The sequence below is a fragment of the Mustela putorius genome, unplaced genomic scaffold (assembly GCF_011764305.1).
Source record: "Mustela putorius furo isolate JIRA1106 unplaced genomic scaffold, ASM1176430v1.1 tig00003987_pilon_pilon_pilon, whole genome shotgun sequence".
Lineage (NCBI taxonomy): Eukaryota > Metazoa > Chordata > Mammalia > Carnivora > Mustelidae > Mustela > Mustela putorius.
In genome coordinates this window covers 16,840,398-16,853,001 of record NW_025422126.1, presented here as the reverse complement: position 1 = coordinate 16,853,001, position 12,604 = coordinate 16,840,398, and the positions used below count along the sequence as shown (strand labels likewise).

The window sequence follows — 12,604 nt, the reverse complement described above, 5'->3', positions numbered from 1 at the left end:
TCTCCTAGCTACCAGGGAGTATGGGCCCCCACCCTTTGGGGAGCCGTTTGGCGCCAATCCTAACCAAGGTGTGATAGGCTGGTTCAAATGTCTACTAGAGGGTGCCTGGGTGGCTCAGTGGGTTAAGCCGCTGCCTTCGGCTCAGGTCATGATCTCAGCGTCCTGGGATCGAGTCCCACATCGGGCTCTCTGCTCAGCAGGGAGCCTGCTTCCTCCTCTCTCTCTCTGCCTGCCTCTCTGCCTGCCTGTAATCTCTGTCTGTCAAATAAATAAATAAAATCTTTATTTAAAAAAAAAAAATGTCTACTAGAGTAAATTGTAATTCAATTGGTCGCCTAGCATCACTGTGGAGTTTTCTGTGTGTGTTACAATCTCATTGACCACCTGTGTGTGGCCAGGCCCAACCACATGGCCTTTGCTCTATAAAAGTTAGTCTGGAAAGCAGGGGGGGTGGTCCTCTCTGTAGGGGTGGCCCCGATGGGTCTGTTTGACAGTCGATCTGATTCCTGATGCTTGGTGCGAAATAAAGCTTTGCTTGATCTTCGCTTTGTATCAGTCTCGCTCCTTTAATCACGGACCCATTATTGGGGTACCAAATTTTGGGGGGACCCAACACTTTCAATCCAGGTTGTCTGGTCATAATCAATAAAAGCAGTTACTTATATGTACATGTATATTGCTTATGCACAAATAGGAGGCAAGATATTTTTTTCTCTCAAAGTCAAAACTCAAAAAGAGGAAGTCTCCGTGTATTAGTTCACTCCTTAGAAATGCTCGTTTTTTGACAATCTGTTGTCCCTTCTTAAGAAATTCCTCAGAAATCAAGAGCTCTCTATATTAGATTGCAAAACTTAGATTCAAAAATACAAATCATGTAATTGCATCTGGGTGGAGGTGAAATAAACACAAAGGGAAAATGATATGACATGTAATCAAACAAGCAACAGCCAGATCATGTATGATTCTATAGGCCATGGCAAAGCTTGCACATTAACTGAGATGGAAAACCACTGAAGAGTTCTGTGCAAAAGAATAACAAATGCTGGTTTCTGTTTTTTAAAAATATGGGAGCACCTGGGTGGCTCAGTCAGCTAAGCATTTGCCTTTGGCTCAGGTCATGATCCTGGGGTCATGGTATCAAGTCCTGCTCAGAGGGAAGCCTACTTCTCCCTCTCTCTCTGCCCTCCCCCAGCTCATGCTTTCTCTCTCTCAAATAAATAAAACCTTAAAAAAAGAGAGAGATTTTTTATGAAAATACTGGGGTTCAAATATGTTAAGCATCTTGCTCAAGGTCAAAAAGGTAATAAGTGGCAACACTGAGATCCAAGCCCATGCTCTTCCTACCTCTCAATATCTCCCAAAACTCCCTGCTCAAGATTTCTCTGCAACATTCTCTATTCAACCTCTTCATACCTCTAACTACTTCTTTCATTTTTTTTCCTCTACTCCAAAAACGAGCATTCCTCAGACTCTTCTCTTTCTCAACTCTCTCCCTTCTTGACCTAAGGACCTCGCTTCCTTGTCAACCTACCGTAACTTCAACTCTAATCTCTATTCCTATGACATCTTAACCTAAATCTATAGCCCTATCTTCTCTCTAGATTAGCAACTCTACATTTCTCAATGCTTCCTGGTCATTCTCCACTCATATATTGCACTAGCAGCTAAAACTCAATATGGCCCCAAACCAATCCAGCATATCTAAATGAAAATAGTTTTTCTCCAAAGCACTAGTTCCTACACATCCCAATAAACAAGGCTTAAAACTTTCCTCTACTTTACAAGTGAGTCACTAATTCTAATCAAACAATTCTATATACCACTGCCAGATTAAGTTTTTTAAAACAACCTCAGGCATACTACACCCTGTTAGCAACCTTTAGCCATCCCTACTATGTCAAATCAAATAAAATCCAAATTCCATCTGCCATTCTCCAAGCAAAGCGTACCTTATTCTACCTGAATGGCTTAGTTTAAGCCATTCTTCTCCCTCATCCATCACCTATTTCTACCTTTCCAAATCTTACCTTTCCCTCAAGGCCAGTAAAATACCACCTTTCCCATTAAACTTCCCATTATCTTTCATTCAAATGTAATCTACCTCTAATCTCCCAAAGCATTGCCCCGTACCTCCCAGTATTTATCTCGAGGAATTTGTATTACAGGATATCACACACCTGTGGTATCTCCCTCCTGGACTATATATTCAATCTAAGAAATACGTCCCATTCATTTTTTTAATTCTTCCCCACACACATGGAACACGGCTGCTGTAACAGCACCCTGCAAATGGCAGATGCGATAAAAAACTGGTAAACAGTAAGGGGACAAATATTCCAAATACTAAAAGTTTAGGTTTAGATATTACAAACCCTAATCATCAAATTTCAGTATCCCCTCCATTAATGTGTATTTTTTTCATCAATATTTAAAATGTTTTAGTGTCCAAAGTCCATGACAAATACAATTCTCTAAGTACTAAATAAGAGATCTGGTTATTCAAAATCATCTGCATCACAGTGAATAACTAGAGTTGGATAAGAAGGCAATCTGATGGAAAATCTATCACCACAGAGATTACCAATATGGATCTGGCTCCCTCACTCATCCAGGTGGGTTTCTCTCTCTACCAAAATATATTATTTTATTGAAGAGGATAAACTTTCCTAGAGAGAGGACCACTCTGATGTAAAGAGAATTTTCTAGCAAAGATACAAAAGTAAATAATGCTGACTTGAAATACGCACATTAATGGTCAGAAGGCTGTTTAAGTTTTTTTTAAATCAACCAAATACCTACAATCTACTGACTCAGAAACATGAACAGTAATGGATCATAATTACTTAGATCCTACATTCCAACATTTATTCATTTTTATCCCTGATGTATGATAACTGAAGAGGCAAACAAGAGTAAAGCGGATATGGCAAGCCACACTGAGACAGTTGCTACAGGGTTGAGTTGAGGAGTGTTTAGTAAATCAACTTTCAGCTGAACACACCGGTGTGCTCGAAGCGTACTTTGTACTCCACAGAGATCAGTCAACAAGAAGTCACGTAAGAGAAACAAGTTCAACAGACCCCAAATGTTATGTTGAAACACGGGGAAATTCATAATAAAAGTACTTATTTTTTTAAAAAGCCACATTACTGTTATATCTCCAAAGGCATAATAACAAATTATGTAAAAATCATCATTTATTTGTTGAATAGACTGATAAAGGGAGTCCCTTACCTCCGTCCCCAAACTAGGCTTCAAACAAAACTTTAAGAGAGATTAGTCAATATGTTTACAAATTCCATGATCTCCAAAGGTCAAATAATCCAAACAGCTATTCTCAGTTGAGCAGTCTGTATTCTGCCATCACTTCAGTCTCTTTTTCTCTCTCTCTCTCTTTTTTTTATTTTATTTTTATTTTTATTTTTTTTTAGTAAAAACAGAAACAAATGGCCTATTACCAAGAACCTGGAAAAGTCTCATGGTAGGGGTGCCTGGGTGGCTCAGTGGGTTAAAGCCTCTGCCTTCAGTACAGGTCATGATTCCAGGGTCATGGGATGGAGACCAGCATTAGGCTCCCTGCTCGGCAGGGAGTCTGCTTCCCACCCCCCCTCTCTGCCTGCCTCTCTGCCTACTTGTGATCTCTGTCAAATCAATAAATAAAATCTTAAAAAAAAAAAGTCTCATGGGACAACTGGGTGGCTCAGGGGGTTAAGCTCTGCCTTCGGCTTGAGTCACAACCTCTGGGTCCTAGGACTGAGCCCCTGCATCGGCCAGGAGCCTGCTTCTCCCTTTAGCTATCCCTCCCCTTGCCTGTGCTCGCGCTCTCTCTCTCTCTCTCTGACAAATAAATAAATAAAATCTTAAAAAAAAAAAAAAGAAAAGAAAGAAAGAATTTCGAAACGTCTCATTGCTGGTCTCCTTTAGAAAACCTGCTCAACCACTACCCTTAAAAACTTCGTCTACACTATTTGCCAGAAGCACTTTACATATTATGCTTCATTTAATCTTCACAAATATCACCCGAGGGAAAATTTCTCCAATACTGCAGACACAGAAATTGAGGCTTAGAGTGGTTGGGTAATTTGTCTGAGGTTACCCAGCTAGTAAGGAGTGAGCTACAATTCTAACTTGGGCAATTTGATCCCAGAGTCTAAGATCCTGCCTATAAGTCACACTAAAATACAAAAATCTGAACAGCCTCCTGCAAGTAGAGTCAAGCTTTGGGAGTTTTCTAGAATTACCATTTTTTCTATAAAATAAAACTATGTGAGAACATTAAGAAAAAAAAAAAAGAGGGGATCTTAGTCTACCTTAATGAACAGATTTCTTTTGTCAGTGGTTTCCAGGCCTTTTGCAACTAACTAGAGACTGTCCCTAAATTGTTTTTTTATTTAATTTCTAAGAATTCCAACTCTTGCATAAATGTTTATTCAGTTTAGAGGTGATGAACTGAGAATCGGTTAGATTATATGGCTCAAGGGAATCAATATTCTATAAATATTTTTGTGGTCTGAAGAAGGTTATAAACATCTGAAGGTCAATGAAAAGGCAGGTTTTTAAATCACTCCTTCCCAAAAGTGCAAAAGGTTCTACTTTGCAGTCAGCTACCTATAAATGCCAGTACTCTAATCTAAACGTTCTAAAGATAGTCACTGAGGAAAAGCATATTTAAGAAAGGTCTTAGAACCACCTGAGTAAGTTATGTGAGCAAGTCTTCCTTCTTAAAGAAGAGACCTAAGAACTTGGACAGCATAGAATCCATCCCCTCAAATGGGCAAGTGTGTATTCTAAATTTGTATTCTAAATTACAGATGACACTAGCTTTCTTTCATTAATGTTAGTGACAGCCTAGGGTTTAAACAGTTTAACACCTGTTTCCTGCTTGTGTGTGCATGTGTGTGTGTGTGTGTGTATGTGGAAAGGGGTACCGCTTGTTGTGAGGCATGAGGTAATAACTAACATTCAAGAAATTAAATATAACATCCTGAAATACATTTTTGGTACATATATAAATCATTAGTATATATTATAGTACATTCAGGATTCTTTAAAAAAAAAATACAGGAGGGGCGCCTGGGTGGCTCAATCGTTAAGCGTCTGCTTTTGGCTCAGGTCATGATCCCAGGGTCCTGGGATCAAGCCCCACATGGGGCTCTCTGCTCAGCAGGAAGCCTGCTTCTCCCTCTCCCACTCCACCTGCTTGTGTTCCCTCTCTCACTGCATCTCTCTATGTCAAATAAGTAAATAAAATCTTTAAAAAAAAAAATACATGAAGTGAATTGATGATGAGGACTGATGTTTCTTAAAAACTATATAAACACAAAGATTCACTATTAAAAGGAATAGTCCACATACATTTCAACATGGTTTAAGCATTAGAAGCATAAAAACAACAGTAGATACCAAGAAGGAAACGAAGTGAGGGAACAGTAAATATGAAAGGAATAAAAGGAATCAGTTTAGTTCAACACATATGGTAATATTAAAATGAAAAGCAGAGAGATAAAACCCAATTTATAGGCTCCAAAAAAAACCTCTTAATTAAAATTTCCCCACAACCAGCTTCCTTTCAACGATGGCATCAGCATCAGCCAGATTTAAAGTCCTCGAAGCAGAAACAAGTCTTCACACTAACCCAATACTCAGTCTCTAAGTCCTATTCATTCTTCCTATGAAATACATCCTATGGGGGCGCCTGGGTGGCTCAGTGGGTTAAAGCCTCTGCCTTCCACTCAGGTCATGATCTCAGGGTCCTGAGATCAAGCCCCACATCAGGCTCTCTGCTCAGCAAGAAGCCTGCTTCCCTTCCTCTCTCTGCCTGCCTCTCTGCCTACTTGTGAGCTCTGCCTGCCAAATAAATAAAATAAAATCTAAAAAAGAAAAAAGAAATACATCCCATGAAACGTATCTCTTGTAAAATGCTTCTACAGCTGCCCTCCATTCTCTCGCACTGCCCAGTATCACCTTACTCCTGAACTATTCATGAGTTCATTCATTCACATTTGCACTCATTCAGACACTAATTCTGAATGCAAGCCACCAGCCTAACAGGACACAGAACATATGCACTGTTTTAAGAACAGCAAAAATTTATTGGGGCCCTCCTATGTGATAGCTGCTATTCTATTATCCCACCTATGTCCTCAAAACAGCCCCAAGAGATGAGTATAATTATTTTCTGCAAAACAAGGAAACTAAGGCTCAAAGAGGTGAGGTCATTTCCTTAAAATCACATTGCGAGTAAGTTGCATTGAGGGATTCCATGGGAAGTGGCTCTTTCCGCCCCTTAGTGAGTCTCCTGCATCAACTCCTAAACAGTCTTTCCAATCAAGTCCACCCAGTGCTACCAGATTCATCACCTCAAAGTCACCATTTTGTACTTGTAACCCCTTTGCTCAAAAAAAATCTCTGGCTCCTTTAACCTGACCTCTAAGACAACTTTGAGTCAAAACAAAAACAAAAAAAAAACCTAGAACTGAATCCTGTCTGTCCCTTACTAGCTCTGAATCTTGAAGTCACTTAATCTCTTTAACGTTCAGCCTTCTTACCTATTAAATATGGATCCTAAGACAGAGTTGTGTAAGAATTAAACCAGATAAAATATGTAAAGGTCTAAGTCATGCAATTATTCAGTAAGAAAGAGTTCTTTTTTTTTTAAGATTTTTATTTATTTATTTGACAGACAGAGATCACAAGTAGGCAGAGAGACAGGCAGAGAGAGGGAAGCAGGCTCCCTGCTGAGCAGAGAGCCCAATGCAGGGCTCGATCCCAAGACTCTGGGATCATGACCTGAGCCGAAGGCAGAGGCTTAACCCACTGAGCAATCCAGGAGCCCTAAGTAAGAGTTCTTAAAGCTCATGATTCCTGTACACAAAACTTCTATTTCAGTCAACCAATATGCATACTGCTTCTCTTACAAAACCACTTAGTTTTCTGCCTCATTTCACATTATTCTCCATCCTCCCCATTAGGAGTAAGTATTCTACAAATGGCTCCTATAAGAATCAATGTCTCCCCCACCACCACCACCCCCGCCCCGCCATCTTCATGGCCCAACTCAAATGCTACGTCTGCCAAAAAGCCTTGCCTATTGAACTTTATATCTAACTTAAATGTCACTGGGGTAAGAGGGAAGAAAAAAATGCCTAATTCTTCAAGACCTACTTTGAACCAGGAAAATACATGATATATCTTCAATGAATTCTTTCAGTTAATTCTCAGAGACAGACAAAGTAACATGGACAAACAGCTAGTAACTAATGGAGCTGAGATTCAAATGCAGATGTCCTTGATCCCTTTTAAAGCCCACTTCTTCCCAAGCCACCTTTTATCTTGGCACTGGAGGTCACATATTTAATCAACAACTATCCAACACTGACAAAGGGCACAGTGTTCCTATTTGCTCTAAGTTGCCCCAGTCACACACACAAACATAACTGAAACAAAACTGTCATGAAATAACACTTATCCTTAGTACCTGCAAAGGACTCTCATTTTTTCTGTTCTCTTCTATTTCACTTAAAAGAAAACACTGGTGGGGGTGCCTGGGTGGCTCAGTCGTTTAAGTATCCAACTTTTGGTCTCGGCTCAAGTCTTGGTCTCAGGGTCATCGGATCAGCCCATGCTCAGCACAGAGCCTGCTTAAGATTCTCCCTCTCCCTCTCTCTCTCTGCCCTCCTTGCTGTCTTGAGGACTCGCTCTCTTAAAAGAAAAATAGTAATAATAAATAAAAGTAATAAGAAAACCTTAGTTACCATTAATTTTATTTTTTTTAAAGGTTTATTTATTTGAGAAAGAGAGCATGAGCAGGGGCGGGGGGCAGTGCAGAAAGGGAGAGATAAACTCAAGCTGACTCTGTGTTGAGAGCAGAGCCAAACATGGGGCTCTATCTCACAACCCTGAGATCATGACCTGAGCCAAAACCAAGAGTCAGACACTTAACTGACTGGACCACCCCATCCCCCACTAATTTTATTTCACAACCACTCTTTTTTTTTTTTTTTTTAATTTCACAACCACTCTTGAGCAGCAAACCAAAACCTAAAATACACAGGTTATAAGGGGCACAAGGCCAAATAAGATAAAGAATTTATTCTCAAGAAGTATTCAGTGAGAGATATAACATAATCCTCAAGAAGTATTTAGTGAGAGAGATCACAGTGAATCGTAGACTTTTCCTGACCCCTGGCTCTTCCCTACCTGTTGTAAAAGAAAAACCTGTTCCTATTGCTCCCTTGAACTTCCCTATCATGGAACATAACCAATAAATTATCCAGGCTATACATATGACAAAAATCAGGCACTCAACAAATAGTTGTTAAATGAATGAATGAGACACAATAAATTTTCAGAGGGAGAAATTAGACAGCATAAACTCTCTCCCCACCTACATCATAATCCCCTAAGAGCAGGAATAATCTTTTTGAATTATTGAATATACCATGAGCTCAATATTGTTTGTAGATATTCTGTTTTAAAAAACACTGAGCTAAAGACTGGCCACAATTCATGCGGAAAATCAGATAAACATGGATCTTGGCCAAAGAAAATCAAGGCAGAAATGTTCAGCTCCTGTAATAGTTTTATTATTAGCTTCTATTTTAGGTCTTTCCTATTCAAAGTATGACTCTTGATCAATACTTGCATCAAGAGAGCATCAATATTGCTTGAGAGTTTGTTAGAAATGTAGAATCTCAGGCCCACCCAACCTACTGAATCAGAAACACTCATTTTCACATGATCCCACGGTGCGAGGGGGTGGAGGTCTGAACACATATTAAAAAGTTTCAAAAGCATGGGTCTATATGATAAAAATGAAACTGATTTCTGCAAGCTCAGGGAAAGTTACCATCTTCTTTGCTATCTCTGTAATAAACAACCAGACTTTTCAAGAAGTACCACAGATAGGGCCATGACACACTTTCTGACATATTAGGCTACAGATCCAAATTACTACTCAATGAAAGGTAAGAACTAACCATCCATTAACTATTCAATGAAACCCATAGCAATCATACAAAATAAACATTTTTTTTCTTTTAACAGTTCTTAGTAATATAGACACGTATTTACAAATATTCTTTACTCAAAACTCCAAACTTAAATTGCTTTGGTGACCTAAAGTCAGGTCTTTCAGTCACCTTCACTGACTCACTCTGGAATCATTCTTTATAAAGCAGCACTCAAAATTTCAACCAGAAGTCTACTCTGTGAACCTGCAGGAACACTTGCAAAACCCTCAAGCCACAATACTATCATGCGAAACTAAGACAAGATCTGAGCCCACAGGGATCTGCTGTCAAATACCCTCTTTAAAAAAAAAAAATGGAGAGGGGTTATAGAGGGACTTAGACAAGGAAAAGACTGCAGGGCATTTCTCATCGCCTCGCTGACCTACAAACTCTTCCCCATTAAGGCAAGAGAGAGGAAAAGCACCGCAGTTCCCTCAATTCACAATTTTAAGTGTCCTAACTTAATCCTGAAGTTGGGAGCCCCGTCCCCTTCCCATCCACAGGATTCGGATGACAGCTCAACCTCAAGTTCCCCTCCCCCTTCTCCGGCCCAATGGAGCAGGTGAGATATCCGCCTCTTTCGACCTCCACCATCCCGTCCACACTCCCCCAAAACCTCCAAATGAGAATCCGACAGAGGAGTCGCCCAGGCCGCTCGGAAGCACGACTGCACTCCCCCACCCATCCTCCACACTAAACTCGCCGAGGGAGGAGCTGATGGATCTCACCAAGTACAGGGGAGCGTAAATCTTCAGGGACTCCTCCAGAGCGCCCCTGGTGATCTGCACGAAGGAGACCCCGCAGGAAGGGTGCCAAGTGTGGCCGATCTCGTAGCAGTTATGAGGGATGGACTTGCTGAGAGCCGCCATGACGGAGAGCCGCGCGGAGGGGCAGCGAGGGGTGCGCGGAAGCTCCGAGGGAGCGGGCCCCGAGGGAGCAGAGCGAGCACCCAACCGCAGCCGGCGCGCGGGGCCCGCTGCTTAAGGTGCGGAATGGAGGGGAAAGGTCACCTGAACGGGGTTACTCTGGGCCAAAGTCCTCGGATGCTGAGCCCTCGGCCTATCGCAGCCCGAGGGGGCGGGGCGCGCACCGAGGAGGCGGGGAGAGGCGGAGCGTGCGCGCGCCCGGCCCCCCGGAGCCCGGGGCGGCGCGGGGAGCGGAAGGGGTGAGAGCGTGGCTCGGGGACGCGCCTGTCGCCCCGCGGCACACGTCAGCCCCTAGCTGGAGCGCGAGCCCTGCAGCGGGTACGCATTGGTAGGTGACTTGGGTCCTGCTGTGCTCCAGTCTCTGTCCTCTCAAAGTCCTACCCAGTAGAACCGAGGGCAGTGGAGGAAGGTGAGGAAATGTCTTTGTTGGCGGCTGGGGGAGAAGACGGTGGCCAGAAGAGAGCCTGGACAACCGTCCTCCTCAGAATTGCCAGCTCCCCTTCCCTAGAGTGCCCGGTAGCAAATGGCTAGGGCTGCCTACTGGGAGCAACCGCACTGCTCCCGGCTGCTGCGCTTTCTGAGTTCTGTGGTGTCCGAGAAGCTTGAAAAATCTATGAGCCAAGTGTATACACTTCCGGTGTGGTGAAAGGGCAGTAGGACACTTGGCCATCAGTTGGCATAACAGCGGACCCGTGTGACCTATGAATCATTTAAGCCCTCTAAATGTCAGCTTCCTCGCCTCTAATAACACAGTGTCTTTGGAATTCTAAATTCTATAGTTTCTTAAAGCAGCAGCTTGCTACCTTTAGAGGAATCCCATTCTCATCTGCCCTCCATTCATTCCACAAAGTCTTACTGAGCACATACTATCTTTCCAAGCGCTGTTCCAAACTCTTTAGATTCGGATGTGAAAAGGAGGGTCAAGGTTCTGGCCTGAGCCTTTTTCCCCTCCCACTCCCACGGAGCCTGAGCTGCTGTAGCAGCCCCTGGCATCGTGGTTTCTGGCGTTACTAATAAATGATGATGTCAGTGAAGTTGTTAATGAGAATCTTCTACACAGGAGGAGATCAACAAAAAAGAAAGAAAGCAGTTCTCTCCAGTTTAAGCAATGGCAAAAGAATTGTAGAGAAAGCAAAGCAGATTTTGGTGGATACTTGGTGATACTGTGGAGGATAGGTACACATCTTTTGTGAAGTTGTTGCTATCTCTGAATGATTGCCAATTTGCTTTGTATGATACCACATACTGAGAGTCTGAGAAAGAAGACCTGGTATTTAAATTCTGGGGTCCTGTAAGTGCACCTGTGCAAAAGAAGATGATTTACGCTAGCTCTAAACATGCCTTTAAAAAGAAATTTACAGGTATTGGGGCGCCTGGGTGGCTCAGTGGGTTAACCCTCTGCCTTCGGCTCAGGTCATGATCTCAGGGTCCTGGGATCGAGCCCCGCATCGGGCTCTCTGCTCAGCAAGGAGCCTGCTTTCCTTCCTCTCTCTCTGCCTGCCTCTCTGCCTGCTTGTGATCTCTGTCTGTCAAATAAATTAAAAAAAAAAAAAAAAAAAAAAAAAATTACAGTTAGTAAACATAAGTGGCAAGTAAATGGTATGGATGATACTAAGGACCATTCCTCACTTGGAGAGAAACTGAGAGGCAACATAATAGTCTCACTTGAAGGAAAACCCTTATAAAGTGAGAGTCAAATGCCATCTGGATGTTAGGGAACTTCCACTTCTCCAGCTCAGTCAATAGGAATAATGTTAGGTTTTGTTCTGTCTCTTCCCCTTCTCAATGGGCCCTTCTAAGCCAATGAGTGAAGGAAATATCATTCATTTAAGCAGCCTATCAGTGATTGCTATTAGGCTGTTTCATATGGTTACTTTTACATAGAACCCAAGGACTGCCTTCCCATCATATTTTAGCCAGAACAACTAGCTATGTGCCTCCCTTGAAGCAAGCACTACAATGAACATGACTGTCAATGTGAATAACTTAGGATACCGCAAAGTGTAATTGAATGCACGAAAAGTATTATCCACTTGTTAGAGGGTAAACTTTATTCAGTATTATTTATAGCTGCACTTGACTGCAGTTCTGTGAGGCTTTAGCATTCATACACCTGACCTTCCTTGGCAAGTTTATTTTTATGACATGGGAGGACGGATATAACACCATGCATCGAAAGCACCTTTTTGTGATGAATTTAACCCCCCACTCCCAAGAGGAATGCCAATTAAGTATGTTAACTGGGTCATCAACTTCTGGTACCCAATGTTCATTCTTCTTAAAAGAAATAGCTGTTATTACTGCCTTTTGTTTTCCATTAAGTGCACAGTACTGAGTAAGGATAGCAGTTTTGTTTACCATGGGAGTCTTACAACACTAAAGATATTTTGAATATCAGTCATGATGGCAATTTCTGTATAAAAGAACCTCAAATGGAACATTATTTTTAAGACCAAACTCCCCATCGTCACAAAAATGGCCACACTGCAATAAAAATTATAGCGTATCACAAAAAAGGAGGGGCAAATTTTCTATTCTCATAAAGCTAGCAGTGTAGAGGGGAAGATGAGAAATAGGCAAGAAGACTAAACAAGATAATGGGTATGACTGTTGTAATAGTAATATAAGTATAAATAAGATAAGATAGTTAAAGGAAAATCAAAGAGG

The 12,604-nt window shown here is 41.8% G+C and overlaps 1 protein-coding gene and 1 pseudogene across 2 annotated transcripts in view; one reads left to right on the top strand and one right to left on the bottom strand.

The window, feature by feature from the left end:
• Positions 1–10,110, bottom strand: part of TMEM135 (transmembrane protein 135) — a 254,709-nt gene extending 244,599 nt beyond the window's left edge. For both annotated transcript variants that reach the window (XM_004763554.3, XM_045071497.1), the window contains exon 1: positions 9,740–10,110. In XM_004763554.3, the coding sequence (XP_004763611.1) occupies positions 9,740–9,880 (141 nt within the window). In that variant the 5' untranslated portion in view covers positions 9,881–10,110. The remainder of the gene's footprint in view (positions 1–9,739) is intronic.
• A 46-nt stretch (positions 10,111–10,156) lies between these two features.
• LOC101693143 lies at positions 10,157–11,622 on the top strand (annotated as a pseudogene).
• The last annotated feature ends 982 nt before the right edge of the window (positions 11,623–12,604 follow it).